Source organism: Sciurus vulgaris, assembly GCF_902686455.1.
Source record: "Sciurus vulgaris genome assembly, chromosome: 15".
Taxonomy (NCBI): domain Eukaryota; kingdom Metazoa; phylum Chordata; class Mammalia; order Rodentia; family Sciuridae; genus Sciurus; species Sciurus vulgaris.
The window spans coordinates 16,194,775-16,213,441 of NC_136476.1; the positions used below are offsets into that span (position 1 = coordinate 16,194,775).

The window sequence follows — 18,667 nt, forward strand, 5'->3', positions numbered from 1 at the left end:
TTTATTTATTTATTTATTTATAAAAATGGCCTCTTTTTAAACCCTCAGATTTCGACCTCATCAGGATGCAGACCCTGAAAAGCCACGAGTTGCTGCTATCATTGACAGACTTATTGCTTTTAAAAACAATGATTATGGAGCATGGGTGCGAGGAGGAGATATTATCGTTCAGAATTCAGCGTGGGTATTCTCTTCCAAGTTATTATATATAGATGTATTTGTTTTTAAGTTTTTTTTTTTTTTTTTTTTAAAAACCCAGTGGGATGAAAGTATGGTGACGATTCCTGGAATCACATTATTATTATTATTATTATTATTATTATCATCATTATTATTATTACAAGCTCTGAGGAAGTATGCTAGAGTTAACAGACTGCAAATATTTGGAATCGTCTCATTCTGGTGCTTTTATTGGAACTGAACTTGTCTAGTGACAGGAGAGCTTTGCACTGAGATTGAACAGAAGCTTGGGATTTAACTTCATGTACTAACATGGTTTATGTCAGAACACTAAATAAAGATTTTGGAACTACCTGGAGTTTTTTTTTTTTTTTTCCCCCTTCTTGGAAACTCCTGAAAGGTTTTCTGATTTTTTTTCCCATTGCCATTCAAAGCAAAAGCTGTATAATTCCACCTTACTGAGTCTGTTGACTTATTTCTTACTGTGACTTGAAGCAGGAAACATCTCACTTCTTTTTTTCCACTTGTTTGGAGGGAGGCCTGATGCATGTTGAGCTCAGGTTTGGTATTCAACCATCTGGAAAAAGATTTTGATTTTTTTTTTTTTTTTTTTCTGGCACTGACCATTAGCTTCTTGGCATTTCACTATTATTTCTGACTTTTATCACCCCCCCCCCCCAAAAAAAATGATATTGTACTGAATCTGTAGAAATGACTTAGGCATCACATATTAAATTTTTTTGAGGGCTGGGGAGATAGCTCAGTTTGTAGAGTGCTTGCCTAGCAAGCACAAGGCCCTGGGTTTGATTTCCCAGCACCACCAAAAAAAAAAAAAAAAAAATGGAGTTTCTAACATTAAATTTTTTTTTGAAAAATAAATATGATCTAATTATTTCTAAAAAAAAATTCTAAAAATAATTTTAGCTAGCATATGCTGCTTACTGTGTGTCAGACACAGTTCCAAATACTTGAAGTTATTTAGTATATTTGATGCTCTCAAGAATTCTCTGAGGGGCTGGGGAGATAGCTCAGCTGGTAGAGTGCTTGCCTCATAAGCACAAGGCCCTGAGTTTGATCCCCAGTAACACCAAAAAAAAAAAAAAAAAAAAAAATTCTCTGAGGCCCAGCATGATGGCACCCACTTGTGATCCCAGCAGCTCAGGAAGCTGAGGAAGGAGAGTAAGTTTAAAGCCAGCCTCAGCAATTTAGCAAGGCCCTAAGCAACCTAGAAAGACCCTAAATCAAAATAAAACATAAAAAGGGGTAGGGATGTGACTCAGTTGTTAAGTGCTCCTAGATTCAATTCCCAGTACATGAAAAAAGAATTCTCTAAGGATGGTTATATTATTTATTTCAGTTTATAGATGAGACAACCAAGGGAGAAAGAGGTCTAATAACTTACCCAAGGTCACATAGTTAATAATTGACAAAGCCAGGATTTGAACCAGCTGCCATCACTACACAGTTAGTGTACGATTCAGCTTCTTTGTGGTTGGAGAGGGTAAACATTGGGACTTCCTGAATTTCACAATTAAATATTAAGAGAATTACCTCGTATGTGGTAAATCATTCTGTCGTTTTCTTTTCTCTTATAGATTTGCAGATAATGGAATAGGACTAACCTTTGCCAGGTTTGTAATTGCTTAAAAATGCTTACTTGACTGTTATAAAGCCATCAGAGATTATTTTTTCTTTTTTTGCTGGGAGGTGCTGGTGGAGAAGAGGTAGATAACACACATGAATGTTTTATTATTCATGAACATTAAAAAAAAAGTTAGCACCCTCTTCCTGATACCACTAGAGGGCCAAAAATACATTTTTATTAACTAATTGAATTCATACCAAAGTAGTAGGTTAATTTGACTGGAATTCCACAGAGGGACAGACCAATCGTAATTTTTTCTTAGAAGAAAGCACTTGAGATTTAGACTGAAGGTTTTAAAAAGTGGGCTATGAAAGAAACAGAGAAACAGGAGATTAAAAACTGATTTTTTCTCTTTAGAAGCTGCTTTAGTTTAGCATTAGGAACTATATTTGTGTTAATATTTTTCTCAGGATGGTAATCATTGTAGTTGCCATGTTAAAGATGCTCATCATTTAATTGTGATCTGGGCAAGTGGCTTCTCATTTGCAGTGCTGTCACTTGAGACCAATCAGTTGTCGCTCCTGAATTAAATTTCCTTTGTTTCTGTGTAATTTGCAAGCCACTCAATAATTTATAAGAAATATTTCCACAGTTTTAAGTCAATTTCTAGTGATTCCATAATCATTGAATTGGAAATGTATTGGAAAAAGGTAGTAGCTTTAAAATTGTTTTTCAGCTCTTTAAGTTACAGTTTGCCTTCTTGAGGGGTAAACTTGAATTTTCTGGAGGAGTGGGGCTGATGACTGTCTTCATTTTAACAGTGATGGAAGCTTCCCAAGTGACGAAGGTTCCAGCCAGGAGGTATCTGAATCCCTCTTTGTCGGGGAGAGCAGGAATTACGGTTTTCGGGGTGGTCAGAACAAGTACTTTGGCACTGGAGGAATAGACCAGAAGCCTCGGACATTACCTCGGAACAGGTAAGCATCACGTTGACGGTAGAGTTTTCAACTTAAGCAATTGAAGGAAAATGTAATACGGAAATTTCTGTAATACTCCTGGATAGAGTGGTTCCTACTGTGACTCTTCCTGTCTTACTATTGCTACTACTTATTATCATTGTGTGTATTATCCTCATCAAGTTTCATGCATTAATTATTAGTCATTTCATAGATTTTCTTATTGATTTTTCATAGATTCTGTTATTGATTTTTATAACAAGGAGGTCTATCTTATTTCTTAATTCTTATATAAGACCTTATGTAAGCTGAAGTTTTTTTCTTTATTTCTCTTTTTACTTTCTTGAGACGTAGAAAGTTGCCAAACTGTGACATTAGGTCAGTTTTCCCTCAATTTGTGATGTTGGTTTTCAGAAATAGCCACTGGAAAAAGGAAATTACCTACTGAAAAGAGTCCTAGAAAATGAGAGTTGGTTGATGCCAAAACTGACTCAAAAACCAACCATGACTGTATAATTAACAGTGTTTTAGATGTTGAAATGAGGGGTAGACTTTTGGCATGTTTTCTGTCAGCATAATCAGAGTCATTAAAATAGTACTTAGCACTAGAAAGATTCTTCAAAGCTTTTAAAAAACTGTTAACTAATCTCTACCTTAGTTCTGAGAGTCTGGAGTTCTCCTCATTTTACTTGAGAGAAAATCAGAGAATAACTAAAGAGTTTTCTAAAGACCTCACATGTAAGTTTATGCCATAATTTATCAAGAAGCAGCTCCTTAAAGGAATGCCCTCTCTGGATATTGGGTCAGGACAAGGCAGGAGAATTGGGCAAACAGAGTCTCAGCTTTACTAGTTTCTGGCAAAAGGTTGCCTGTGCTTGGCTTCTCTGCCCTGGTGCCTGGCTTCATGACACTATGTTTTTTTATGGTGGTGCTGGGTATTGAGCCCTGGGCCTGTGCATGTCAGGCCAGTGCTCTGCCACTGAGCTGTACCCCAGTGGTCCTTGTCTTTGTGGAATATTGAGCATCAAGATGTGCTATACTGTGTAGAAATCCCATGGAAGCCACTGGAAAAAGAACCTAATGAAATTTTGTAATAGCTTACATTTATTAAACGTATCAGGCCCTGTTCTAAATACATATTTGTTTAATCTCTACAGAACCCAATGAGGTAGATATTGCCATTCTCCTATTTTATAAATAAGTAACTTAATAAAGGTAGCAGTTAGTTTGGCCTCAGTGCCATGCTCCTCATAATTAGACTGCACCTACCTGTCCTAATGGTGTGTGTGTGGGGGGCTGGGGGTGAAGTCATGTTGATTGGGATATGGACTGCAGTATGATGGTGGGTAATTCAATTCCAATTCCATTTATTTTACATTGACCCGCAGTTTCATTTCAAATTTTGGCTTGTTTGTTTTTTTTGCTCAGGAAGATTTTCAAAAACAAATTTTGCATTGATTAATGGATCATTTTTATTATGCTGCATTTTTACAGTCTTTTCTATGAGGGAGAACCATTTTGAGTTATGTGCTTAGAAATATAGCACGATGCACAGGTTTTCAGACTGGATATTGTGTTTTCTAGCTAGTGTGTATGCTTTTGTTGTAGGATATTGCCAAGTTTTAATTAGTCTCTGCAATGTGATTAAAGAATTTAATAGGAAAAGAAACCTAAGGAATTCAGAATATTATAGGATTTGTACATGAATTCTGACTGATGTATTGATTAGTAGGTTAAGGAGAAAAGAAGGAGATGAATACAAAGAAGTTCTCAATCTAGCCGGTTCTTTGACATAGCAAGCCCTGAGGTCTTAGGCTTTTATACTTTCATTTGTATCATTTCACCTCTTTGCTGTCATTTAGTAGCTTCAGAAGAGGTTTTATGGTGCTAGGGATCTAACCCTGGACCTTATGCATTCTAGACAAGTGCTTCACCATTGAGCTACAACCCCAGTCTCCAATAAATCGTCTTAACTGAGTTGAATCAAGGACTCTAAAGTCACCTCTTTAGTGAGGCCTCTATTCTATCCAAAAATAGCCTCTCTTCCCCTAATCTGTTGTACTAATATGTCTTATTATCTCCATTGCACTTGTTATCTGAAATTTTCACTTTGGTTTTTTATCATTCCTACTGTAGTATATATTTCATTCCAGTAGGAGCTTGTTTTGGTTATCACTGTGCTCTGGAATTGTGCTAAGTGCTTACATGATATTTAGCAGTGTGTATAAAACAAATAAGTTTTATTAAAGAGACAGGCCCATCTGCATAAAACAAAAATCTTGTATTTTAACAGGACATTCCCAATTAGAGGCTTTCAGATTTATGATGGGCCCATTCATCTCACCAGGAGTACTTTCAAAAAATATGTGCCAACTCCAGATAGGTATAGCAGTGCAATTGGCTTCCTCATGAAGAATACCTGGCAGATAACCCCCAGGAATAATATTTCCCTTGTGAAGTTTGGTCCACATGTAAGTATCTTCTTATAGTTCCTACACGTGACCTTAGTGGAAGAAGAAGGGAAGCAGATTCCCGAGGACAAAAACACAATTGAAGGGTTTATACTAAGTCTGTATGATGGGGAAGAAGAATACATATAACTGCCAATCCCATTTACTCTTTCCCATTGAGGTCAAGGCAAGAACAGAAGTCCCAGGTGACTTGCAGTTTCTGGAATAGCTAAGGCATGGAACCAAGGTACAAGTGAATATTGGGTTGTCTGCTTGATTGGTTGATTTTTTGGAGGGCACATGACCCCAGGGAATAGTTGGGCCATACTAGTAGATGACTTTCCATATAAAATAAATAGGAAGGCTGTTTTTTCCTTCAGTGGTGGGGATTGAATCCTGGACCTTACTAGGCAAGTGCTCTTCCACTGAGCTACATCCCCAACTCTTTATGGTGGATCTTCGATCACCTCTCCTGTGTGGAGGGTGGCTCTTTGCTTACTGCCCATGTGGACCTCCCTCTAGTCCCCAACACATAGTGTTTAGTGACCACTGACATAGTCACACTGAAAAGCAGTATTTTTTTAAATGTTGCATTTATTGTGAGAGTCCTAATGTTTAATTATAACAGCATAAGAACATGCATACTGGTAAAGTCCAGTGGTTTATCCTGCTTGGAGTTTTCTGTAGTGGTTATGCTCCGGGAATAGTTTCTAAAGGAAACAGTTTGCCAAATCTGTTCCTCATAAACAGAAAGTGTGCTATGAACTTTTCTCAGATTTAACCATAGGAAGCATAAGGGAAAGAGAAAACTCTAGAACTAAGAACCTGGACCTATTTGGCTGCAAATTTAACTGTTTTCCATTGAGTTGCTTTATCTAAATGATAAACATCCCTGGGTGATGTAAGAATAAAGACATGTTAGAGGAAATTAGTAATTTTCCACTAATAAGAAGCAGATAAATCTATAAACTGTGTCACCTGCAGCCTGCTTTGCAGGTGGGTATTACGTGTTTAGTAGAGGCTTTAAATTAACCACCTGATATAAAAATTACTGAGCTGGGCGTGGCCAGGATTGAGGAGAGAGAAAGCAGTCTACACATTTCAGCAGATTCTAGTGAGTTCAGTAGTAACCTGGTATACTAAATCATTGCTTATGATGTATCAGTTTGTTTTTTAGTGGGGAGGGTCATGAACAAGTAACTAAAGCTTTGGGGGTGAAATAAATTAATTAACTTTAAAGATATACTTTGAATAGATCTTTAGTTAATTGAAGTATAATTTGCATGCAGGGAAATGTACAGGTCTTATGTTTACCATTTATAATTTTTGGCAGCTCTATACAACTGCATCATCCCTCTTCTCTCAACTGTGCTGGTTTCCCTTATCATAAATTAGTTTTGTCAGAACATGTTCATAGTTTTCAGTGGGGGAAAAGAAGGAAGAATTAAAAGATGAAGTCTAATATTTGCCAGTTGACCTTAAAGTAAGACTTTAGACAGTTTCCCCCCAAGCATGCTATTAGTTAAGTAGAAAACTCTGATTGACTGGGTGCCGTAGTTACAACAATGAACTGTAACTCCAGGCTGCTTTAACTGTAAAGCTGTCCTGTGGTGGGCAGGCAGTTGGGTTATTGCAGGGGATGCTGAGATGGCAAGAGCCCTTATTTTCCTTGGTTTTCACTGCCATCAGGTCTCTCTGAATGTCTTCTTTGGAAAGCCTGGGCCCTGGTTTGAAGATTGTGAGCTGGATGGGGACAAGAACTCCATATTCCATGACATCGATGGTTCTGTGACAGGGTACAAGGATGCTTATGTGGGACGAATGGACAACTACCTGATCCGCCATCCAAGCTGTGTCAATGTCACTGAGTGGAATGCGGTGGTTTGCAGTGGAACCTATGCCCAGGTAGGCCCAGAAGGCATTTGGACGCCGAGTCCCTGTAGCTGCTCACAGTGCTGCCTCTGTGAGGAGGACACTTCAGCTTCTTGGTGTGACTGGTGCTTTGCCAAACTTGATTTTTCAGGGGTAGGGTGGTGGAGAGAATTTTACTGAATGCTCCCTCAGTTTAACAAGTGAAAAAGTGATTTGCAGTGGGACCAAATGATTCACCTTGGTGAAATATGTTTGAAATGTTGTTGTGGAGGGAATGCTTGTGTTTTGACTCTTAAGTTTCTCACCATACTCTAGTCCTGTCCCCTTAGTTGTACCCTTTGCTTTCAGGCTCATTTTTCTTGACTAAATTAGGGAATCTAACTAAAGTGGGAAGCTCTTCTCTGGGAGGCGACCCTGATGACAGACATGCGAATACATGAAAAGCGTTTAGCAGGTGGATTGGCAGAGGGTGAAGTGCCTGCTGCGTTTAGTACTGTAGGGGGTCCTCTCTGCCATGTCCCGCGTGATGGAGGAAAGGGTTAACTGCCAGAGGAGGATGTTGGTGGTTTTTCTATCTAGTGCCCAAAAAACTTATCGACTCAATGAACTACAAGAACTAATACTCTTTTTATGAGAGAGGGGGTGACGGGCATGGCCATACCAGCTCTGGCCTCTTACAACAACATGGAATCACCCAACTCTCCTTTATTTATAATATACAGGTAAACGGGGCAAGAGCTGGGAGGAGCCGCTTCTGTGATGGACAGGGTAGGGTGGAGTTAGGGAAGCCACTCTCTTAGGGGGAGAATCCAGAAGGAGACAGGGAACCACTCCTACATAGCGCCACATACTTCCAGGCAGTTCCTATAAGCCAGGCCTCTGCATCCCATGGCTCAACCTAGTCTGATTCCGCTAAATAAGGATGACTTCCCACATAGTATTATTTGAGAGTCAGGGCTCTCAGTTGCAAAGGTGATTTTGACAGTAAGATTTGGATGGATGGGAGAGATTACAGAACAGGGGCACCAATGGCCCAGAACTTTGAAGGGAGCAGACTTCCCACTCCTTCTAATGAGAGGGTAGGATTTAATAATAGACTGTCGGAGGAGATAAAAAGAATAAAGGAAAGGGATGATTAGAACACAGGAAAATTAAAGGAGGAGCAAAGATCCTTTCAGTGAAATTGGGTTCTGAAAGCCTCCAAGGCAGGGAAGAAGCCCCTGCCTCCATTTTTTTTTTGTGAGATGCTCTTATTTGTGGTGTGGACTCTTCTTGGGGAAGGACCAGTTTTGAGATCTTTCTCTACTGTTGCCTCTGCTTGCTTTACCTGTCAAGAGTGCATTTGTGGACCCATGCCTGTCCCTTTCTGAGCCCCCTGAGCTTTATAGATTTCTACCACCCGAGCCTCTGTAGTTGGAATGTCTTACAGCAGAATTCTTCATTACTCTTCTGACTTTGAATCATGACTGTCAAAGAATGTGACTCTTATATTTAAAAACTTAAAAAAAATTTAGATTCTTATCTATCAACCAAAGGGCTAAAAAGTGATAAAGACTGGACAGTGCTTCTCATTTATTTTAATGGGTTATTAGCTTCTGTGTTGTGGAATTTCTCATTACCATGAAGAAATAAACAAAAGTAATAACAAGACTAAGTCCTAGGAGACAGGGAGAGAATGGAGAATTAGCGATAGTATAATACTGAAAAGAATGTGGTTTCAAAAGGTGATTTCTTTTTTCCTCTCATTTTATTCTTAATCAGAATTTTCTCTGCTCCAAATTGTTTGCCATCTATACTTAGGAATCTGTGGATATTCTAGAATTAAAACTAAAGTAAAAACCAAAAATAAAAAGCCCATAGTCTTTTAATAGCTACAGTTTTCATTAAATTTTTTGTCAACCCTGTGTGGGTGTCTGTCTGCTGTCTTTCTTAAAGCGGTAGATGCTCACTAATGAAAATTATTATGGATATATAAAGTGCATGGTTATGATAACTCATACTTTTTAAATTAATTTTTTTTTTTCACTGCTTGACATTTTTATTATTCCACACTACTTTTTCTGCTCTCTTGGAAGAAATGATTTTTTTTTTTGTAAACAAATGGGATGCATGTTGTTTCTCTATTTGTACATGGAGTCAAGGCATACCATTTGTGTAATCATAAATTTTAATAATAAATGTTATATGTACTTTTTCATTTATATTTTAACATTTACTCATAAATTATTCATCCCTTTGGGTTTCTGAAATTTTTGCGGTATGAACTTAAATCTTTTTGTCTTACAAAATAGAGGCGTAGTTCTATTTGTATTTGTAGATGCAGGAAAAAAAAATAAATAAGTCATCAAGGACCTCCCAGGAGACTGAGAATGGTAGGACCGCAGATCAGGAATTCTCTTCTGAGAATTTGTAATTTGGGCTGAAAGTTGTCATCAGTAACCATTTGCTCTTACTTAGAAATAATGTAGTGTACATTTGCAGGCAAACGATGATAGCATCTAGATTCCTAGATAGAATAGTCATTTTTTAGCTATTTGTAAACATTTTTAAAGGGCACATCAGCTCTTTGCATACCTAAGGGATAAAGATGCTCAGGAAGAAAGGTGGTAATAGGGAGAATTAAGGTCGCATTTACCCGCTCCAGTCTTCCTTGGGCAGGAGGTGGGGGATATATATGTCTACTCCCCCTGCATCCCTCCCTCCCTCCCTCTCCCTTCTCAAATTAAATGTGTCAAATATGAATAAAATATTTAAGAAAATAATACATAATATATCAAAGTGTATATTAAATGAGTGTTTAAATGAAGACAGAAGTATTAAAAGTATGTTTCCCCTCCATTTTAAGTCTTTAAGTGATATCAATAGTGTGTGAAAGTAGTCAAACATGAACAAAAGAACCTATATGTAATTGAGGAGTCAATATAGATGAGATTATAGGAAATGACAGAAAAATACAGAAGTATTCTGCATTAAATATCAATACTCTACAAACGTTTCGATACTTCTGAAGAATTTAGTTATTTGGTACTGCTTTGTTTTAGGAAATTGTTCTGAGGTTTGTCCTTTGGAGGATGCATTTGTGGAAGGTTTTGTTTTGGCATGAAAAGTAGCTGAAATGCCACTGGAATAAATTCAAGACTTTCAGATTCGTCTCAGCTTAATATGTTTTTCCAGTTGCTGCAGAGTTCTTTATAACTTTTTTTTTTTTGAATGGGTGAAAAATGACTTTGTGGGCTAATGTAGGTCATGGAAAATTGAAAGCCAAAGCCCCAAGATGTATAAATTTTCCATCTCTTGGTTTGGAGGAAAATCTCTTAGATTTAAGTACAGGGTATCAGTTTTCACATTAGTTTACCAATTTTTTTGCATATGTGTTCTTCAGATTGAGGGATTTCATGACAGGCTGTATAAGCCACGGGAGTTTTATATTCTGATGAATAAGCTGGCCTGCAGTAGTGGAATTGATGATGAAGATCTTGGCCAGCAAGAATGCAGGGTCTGTTTTTACCACATCTAGTTTAAGCAGGCTGCATTACAAGTGTAGCTTGGGATGTAGTTGGCCATTGCTCATTTAGTCTGGCACAGAACACAGAATCTCTCTTTTTAATGTAGAGACACGTGACTTGATGCTAGAAAAGTTTGTCTAGTTATTTCAATTTTCATCCTCTTTCATTCATTTCTTAATTGCTCTTTTAAGGTCTATGTACAGACTTGGAACACGCAGAATCTTAGTATGACCATCACACGAGATGAGTATCCATCCCACCCTATGGTGCTCCGGGGAATTAACCAGAGGGCTGCCTTTCCACAGTACCAGCCTGTGATCATGCTGGAGAAGGGCTATACCATCCATTGGAATGGGCCAGCACCACGGACTACTTTTCTATACCTCGTAAACTTCAACAAGTATGTTTCTGTTACTGTCATGTCAAACAGTTGAGCAAGTACTGAATTAGTGGAGAAAATAATAGCTTATTTCCTTCCTAGCAAGAATGTCCGTTTCATGTACTTTGTTCCTCTTGTGTAGAGGCTGTGTGTTTTGCATTGATGGAGTAAAGACATTATGTATACAAATTGGGTCCCGTTATTTTGAAAACATTTCTTTTTTTCTGTGGTCAAGGTATTGTGTACATAAAGCTATTCAACAGTAGGTTTTAAGATAGGCTGCTGAATGCTTTAATTCTCTGTAGCTTAAGTTGGAAGAAGTTTTACATGGTTTTCCAAATGAGCACCTATAAAATTAAAGGATTGTTGAGGTCAAGTTCAGATTTGACAGAAGAAAGTAAGCTTGCTTGGTAATATCTGCTGTGGACAAGAGGTGGGGAATAGGGGCATAAATGCTCTGACTTAAAGCATTATTTTGTCCTTTCTTAGTTGTTTGTCCCAATGATGTTAAATTCAGTCCAAGTTGATATTTTACATTAATTTATTCAAGTGTGTCAGTTGATAAAAAGATGAATGACCTCATACTGGATGTATATTAAAAAATCTTGAGCAAATAGATAGACCAAAACTTCTTTTTTGCTTTAGTGGGCAGAGAACATGCAACTAATTCTGCCTCAGGGAGTGGGGCCAGGCTGCAGTCAGTAAGTGATACTTTAACTGGTCAGCCTTCTTACAAAACAGAATTGGGACAGGGCCTGTTTTACCTGGGGCATGATGGGTTTGATGAGATGAGAATATAGGGTGTTAGGAAAAGTGATGGAAAGTGAAGCCACACAGGAGGAAGGGGACCACAGTTGTCCTTCCGTGTCCTTGGGGGACTGGTTTCTTAGGAGCCCCCACCCACCCATGGATACTAAAATTCGTGGATGCTCAAGGCCTGCTATACCCTCCTATACATTTTAAGTCACTTCTGAGTTATTTATAAAACCTAATGTGATATAAATGCTATGTAAATAATCATTATATATTGTTTAAGATACAATAACAAGAAAATAGTCTGTTTCGCTGCAACTACAATTTTTTTATTTTGCAAGTATTTTTGAATTTTGTTCATTGGTTGAATCCTGTGAAGGTGGACCCTGCAGATATGGAGGGCCAACTGTATTTTGAAAGACAGGCGTAAAGCCATCTAGATCTGTAAGACTGTTAACCCATGGGGTTCCATGAAGCTGCTCAGATATGTGCCTGGAAAATTGCCATGGCTCATTCACCTAACTAGTCATAAAGCTCGGACTCATCAGACTCTCTTCAAACACTTGTTGAAGTAAACAGAGAAGGCTAGAACTTACAGTTGAGCTAAACGTGGGTCACGTCCAAGAATGAGTGGTCATGGTGGTGAGTGCCCTTGTTCTGAGGTAGTGAGGCATGTGGCATGTGCTCTACACTGAACCATCGCTTCTTCCCCCAGCACTTACTGCTGCTTCTCTCTGCCCCACTGACACTGTCTCTCAAGTCAGAACTTCCCAGTACCCATTCCTCACCCTGCCTTTTCCCTCTCCATCCCTGTTGGTTCTGGCTCCTTAACGTCACTCAGATCTCTACTGCTTTCTACCCCTATGGGTCACTACTGAGTTCGGCCATCATCTCTTGCTTGGAACCCTGCAGCAGCCTCCTCCTAGGTCTCCCTGTGTCCAGTGCTCAGTTCACATTGTCTTCAGTGAGAGCTTTTTTTTTTTTTGTAAATTTAAGCGTATTTTAAAACTGATACGTGAAAGTATAAGCATTGCACTTATTTATGGGGCACCACATGATGTTCTGATACATGTATGCATTGTGTATTTAAGTCAGGGTATGCATTTCTGTCTCCTCAAGCATTTATTATTTCTTTGTGGAGGAAATATTCAAACTCTTCTCTACGGTGAGATTTCTTAAGGCCCAATCTGAGACTGTCTGTGGGATCCACAGATGAAAGAAACAAATAATAGTCAGGGAGGATGAAGAAATGGCAGAGAGTAATCAGTATTCCAAGAAGTTATATGGAGCAGGATTATGCATTTGAGGCGAGATGTTAGAATCAAATGATGCAGGGCTGGGGATGTGGCTCAGTGGTAGAGCTCTTGCCTAGCATGCAGGAAGACCTGAGTTCAATCCCCAGGGGAAAATGCACAAGTTGTGCAAGTTTTCATTGAATACTAAGCAAGTAAAACTTTCAAGTGAAAAAAAAGGCTGAACCTAGAAGTTTCAAAAATCCACATGGGTCTAAAAGTTAGTCGTATTTTTTCTAGTTTAATTAGGTAGAAATTATAAAAATTACATGATGGGTGGGAGCAAGAGGAAGACATGGGTAATTTCTTTTTCCAAATCTAATATAATTACAGAGCAGTCATTGACTTTGTCATAGTTCCACTTCTGAAAATAACACTCTAAAGAGTTGTAAGGCCACTGGGCACAGTGGTGCATGCCTATAATCCCAGTGACTCAAGATGCTGAGGCAGGATGATGGCATGTTTGAGGCCAGCCTCAGCAATTTGGGGAGGTCCTCAATAACTTAGCAAGACCTTGTCTCAAAAAGAGAAAAAAAAGGACTAGGGATGTGGCTCAGTGGTGACACACAGCTGGGTTCACTCCCTGGTATGCCCCCCCCCAAAAGAGTTATGATGCTGTACTCACTTATTTAACATAATAAACTACAGAAAAAACTTTAAAAAAGAAAATCGAAAAACATCTGTAATCCTAGTTAAAGGGTGGCCTGTAAACATTTTTATTGTTCTCTTCTTCACCTATAATCAGGTTTTTCTGCACATGTGGATGTGCAGAAATTTTGTTTAACTGCCCCTTCCTGCATGAATATTTGGTTTTTCTCCTGTCCCCTGCTTGTTTGCTAGTAATTATACCTCATAGAACCTCTTTTCATTCACATCCTTTATCTGCATTTCTAAGTGGGATTTTTGGGTAAGACTTGAGTGGCAATTTTAAGGTATTATAACACATTGAGAAAGTTCTTTAGAATGATGGAAAAAGTTCTAGAAGTGAACAGTGGTGATGGGTGGACAAGCATGCTACAGCTAAGAGTGGTTAAAATGGAGAATAGTAAAAAAGATGGAAAAAAAAAAGCAAATGCTGAAAAGGGGAAATATTTTAGGTGGGGTTTTTTTTTTTTAAAGGATCATTTAAAATCTAAGGATATTAAAAAATACTATGGTAATTTAGTGATACACATCAGAAGTGTTAAAAAAACAATTCTGCCTGCCACTAGAAATTTCTTAATATTATTACAAAAGATAAAAGATATTTATGAACATAAAAATTCTTTAGAATGATTTTGCCATTGTACACATGCAACATCAGGCTGTTCATCTTTCTGTCTCAGTACACTCATACCCAACCATCTCACTTGACATTATTATCCATTTGGAGTATCGAGTATATTTACTCAGTGTTTATTCACATCCTCCCAACTCCTGTTGAAACCAGGTTTGTCTGTTTGTTTTTTTCTCTGTAGGGTATATTAAGCTGAAAATTCATTGTGACAAGAAATGTGGGTAACAGATAAAGGCAGGTGATTTGTTAGTATCTCAGGGTTGGGGATTTTCATTGTTAGTGACTCAACACACAATTTTAAGAAGGAGAAAATCATGGTTAAATTTTATGTATGCTATAATACCTAAAGAATTTTAATGTGTGTGAATTAATTTTTTTTAAAATTGTCTCTCCTTTAAAGGAATGACTGGATTCGAGTTGGCCTCTGCTATCCATCAAACACAAGTTTTCAAGTTACCTTTGGCTTTTGCAACGGCAGAATGGCTCATTATCCAAAATTGAAGAATATGAGCCCGTGCACTCGCTGGAAGAACTGCAGAGGAAGCAGTCTGAGAGGAAATTCTATTTTGACTCCAGCACAGGGTAATTCAGTAGAACCAGGGAATGAGAATGAATGCTATTTTTCTTTAATAGTGAAATTACTAGCTCTTCATCATAGCCAAGATTTGCCTGTGATGCGATAGTCGTTTAGGAAAGCCACTGATGTGGGTGCTTCTTTGCACATCATTATTAGGGGTTTAGAGGAGAACTAGAATGAATGGTAATTATAGCTGGCAGCGAGACTCAAGTGAAGATGTTTGCCATTTACATATTAAGACAATTTAGGGAGAGACGTTATCTTTGACAATGAATAACCGGTACACCTAACTGAAAATGAAAATCCTTTCTTTCTTCCAACAGGTTCAAAGATAGTTGTTTACATGTGATAGAGTTCATATTTCAGTGGAAGCTCATTTTTCTCCTGCTGCTGCCTTAAGGTTGTCTTTCAAGTTGACCTTGAGCTTTTGAAGGTCACTGTATAATCATGGCATATTTGCTTTCAACTTTCTCTAGGCTGCATCTTTCCACTGTTTAATTCTAATCCTGTTCTCCTGGGGTCCTGTTGGCTTTGTCTGCTTTTGTCCAGTTACAGTCTCTCAGCCTGTGGGTTATGGTAGGCTTGACCTCCTGTCTTGTTCCAACAAGTGGCATGCTCTTTCAGTCTCCATCCTTAAGCTGACATTCCAGCCATATACCATCGTCTAGGTCCTGTGAAGATGCTAATATAAATAAGATGCATTTCTTTCACAAATTCACAGTCCATTGAAAGATGTGGGCATGCAAGGCAAATAATTAGGGAAAGATTTAAAGGCTGTTTTTAAGTTCTATACTGACATATTTAATGTGCCTTTGCGGATACTCAGCCTAGAATAACCAGTGACGTCCTGACAGGGTGACACTGGACCTCCTGAGGAACAATTAGGAGGTGGGAAAAGAGATGGGTGAGGTTTTGCAGGCAGAGGGAACAACATGCACAAATGCATGGACGCATGGAAGAATGTGGCATGGCATGTTTGGGGAAAGGCAAAAGCTCAGTGGGGAGAAGAAGGGTGGCAGGATTGATTGGGGAAAGAAAATTTGGGTTCAATTGTTGAGTATCTGGTTGACCTTTGAAAAAGATGCAACTCTTTTTCTCTTTAGGACCTGCAGTGGCCGGTATGATCAGCTTTAAATTTTTTCTAAATAATCATCACTGATTTTTTCAATTTCTAATTAGACTCAAACCATCTACCTGCACTTTTATTCTGTAGATGACAGAGCTTCCACCTTCCCAGTTGTTTTTCCACAAAAAGAAATGGAACACCCAGATTTGTAAGGGCAGTCTGGTAACCACAAATAAATGATTACCTGTATAATAAAATGGGAATATTTTCTGTTCTGGGTATCTCAAGAATCCCTCAGCCTCTAAAGAAATATATATTTTTTTAATTCTCTTCACTTTTACTACTTTAATTATATTTCAGAAGGCCCCACGCCCAATCAGGTTCCTGATGTTCTTTAAATGTATGTGCTAAAATTATTGGATGTTAGGCAACGACTAACTTTTTAACTCTTAATTGCAACTTTGTGTTGTTTAGTGACCTCATATTAAAATATGAATTCTTGATTACTGGTTATCAATCACATTTTATCAAAGTACTTTAGAATCTTGACTTGCTTTTGTTTAGAAAGACTGGGTTTGCAGATAGAAGTTGGACTGCTGCCTAGGAGTTAGATTTTTCCGACCCTCTTGGCAGTAGGAGGATCATTTGGAATGGTTGGAACTGTTGATTTAGCCTGAGTTTTGCTCAGTTACAGACTGAAGGACCCCAGGCCCATGTGCTCTTGGAACACATCACAGGAATTGATTTGAGACTATCTTGACCATAGCCAAACAGAGTTGTTGTTTTATGACTTCAGTTTTGTGTCTTAAACCAAAATGATTTATGAACAAAAAAGAAAAAAAAAAAAAAAAAGAATAATAAACCACATCAATTTACGAATCCTAAGTTCAATACAAGTATACAGTTTCCAAGGAATTTTTGAGCCAGGCCAAATTCCATCTTCTCAAATTACCTATTTAACTAATTTAAACCAGAAATCAACTTTGATATCTTCCAGAACGACTGAATCAAGGTATCAAAATATTTTCCAAAGCAGTACTGCATTTGACTTAAGACCCTACCAGGATAGGGAAGAAAGAGAAACAATTTTATTGGTTTTGTAATTTATTTTTCTTCTAAAGAAAAGTTACTTATTGGAGAAATCCCTTTGGCCATGAGTTGATTTGAGGCATTTTATAAGTTTTGGTGAGAGGAAGTCTTAACACCAAATGGGTTGCTTTTTACTTTGTGCAGGTTACTATTTTTGTATCTGAAAGCCAAAAGCCATAGGGATGGCCACAGTTACTGTTCATCTCAGGGATGTGAAAGAGTCAAGATCCAGGCAGCAACAGACTCAAAAGACGTCAGTAATTGCATGGCCAAAGCATATCCACAATATTATAGAAAGCCATCAGTGGTCAAGCGCATGCCGTCCATGCTCACCGGACTCTGTCAAGGCTGTGGCACCCACCAGGTAAATAAGGAAGAAGAGAGGGCTGTAGCCGGGGAGCAGAAATCAAAGGGTTTCTTTGTAATAGGAGCACTTTCTTTGAAACATCTGTGTTGCCAATTTATAAACACTTGATGGTGTCTCCTAAATTGGGGCCTATTCTAGAATGTTATCCTCATAAGAAGCAAAGTAGTCCAAATTTGTAACGAAAAGTACCTTTCCTCTGTGAGACATCAATTTATTCTGATAAGCTGTGGGTTTTATAGTTTGAAATTAGAGGTTACTGCATTGGCCATCATTTTTTTCTGTCCCAGATTTGTGATTCTGTTACAATGTTGCTACTTGGTTTATACATCAAAAAGTGATATAAAAATGGTTTGTTTTATTGGCAATGTGAAATTTCTCTCCAAAATGTGCAGTTTGTGTGAGAATGGTTTCCTTTTTCTAAGGTGGAAAGCCATTCTTTATTTTGAAACATGGGCTATGTATTTCCTTGGAATTCAAAGTACAGACTGACTTTGGATAGAAGTGAAAAATGCTTCCTTTGATAGAGTCTTGATTAGACTATATCTTAATGGATCTTGAGTCAAAAATGGCCGTGGAAATAAACCCAAACAATGCGCTTATGTTGCCCGTACAAATGGATTGCAAAGGAATTCGATCATTCCAAGTGAAAAATAAATAGAATGAATATTGCCCTGATTCATTTTTAGTCTCCACAAAACAAATAGGGGCTAAGGGAAATCATCTACTGAGTGTAGCCCCCCAACCACCAGCAGCAGCATCCCTGAGAACTTGTGAGAAGTGGGAATTCTTGGGCCACCCCAGTCCTACTGAGTGAGTAGCTCTGGGGCAGGGACCCAGCCATCTGGACCTTAATAGTCCTACAGGTGATTCTGATGCTATTGACATTTGAGTTCCACTGAGGATGGTTTTTAGAGCAAAAATTGTCACAGAAATGAGCACTGCCTACTTATATGGAGAAAACTTCTAAATCTTTAGCTTTCAATTCTAATCAGCCTAATTATTTTGAGAAATCAAAATCTTTCACTGTACAAGTTCATCATTTCTCTCTTTTTGTTTGTTTCTGCCTTTGGTGGCAGTGAAAACAGGGAGAGAAAGATGGATTTATGCTGCCCAAGAGGATAGCTAATAAGTATTTTTTTAATGGCAACTCATATCATAATCTCAGTCTCCCATATTCTTGAGTAGCCTGTATTCTCCCATAGAGGTAAAATCTAAAACAAACCAACCAAACAAAAAACCCCATGTATTGAAGAGTATATGTTTGTGGGTATATGTATGTGTATGTGGGCCCTTGGTTGGACCATGTTTTTCTTTTTCTT

At 38.2% G+C, this 18,667-nt stretch overlaps 1 protein-coding gene across 1 annotated transcript in view; it reads left to right on the forward strand.

Annotated features, from left to right (window-relative positions):
* CEMIP2 (cell migration inducing hyaluronidase 2) overlaps positions 1-18,667 on the forward strand; it is a 125,903-nt gene that overhangs the window by 96,315 nt on the left and 10,921 nt on the right. The window contains 9 exon segments of the mRNA XM_079112054.1: positions 49-180; positions 1,776-1,811; positions 2,587-2,742; positions 5,015-5,192; positions 6,861-7,076; positions 10,741-10,949; positions 14,650-14,714; positions 14,717-14,831; positions 17,126-17,345. Of these exon segments, the coding sequence (XP_078968180.1) occupies positions 49-180; positions 1,776-1,811; positions 2,587-2,742; positions 5,015-5,192; positions 6,861-7,076; positions 10,741-10,949; positions 14,650-14,714; positions 14,717-14,831; positions 17,126-17,345 (1,327 nt within the window).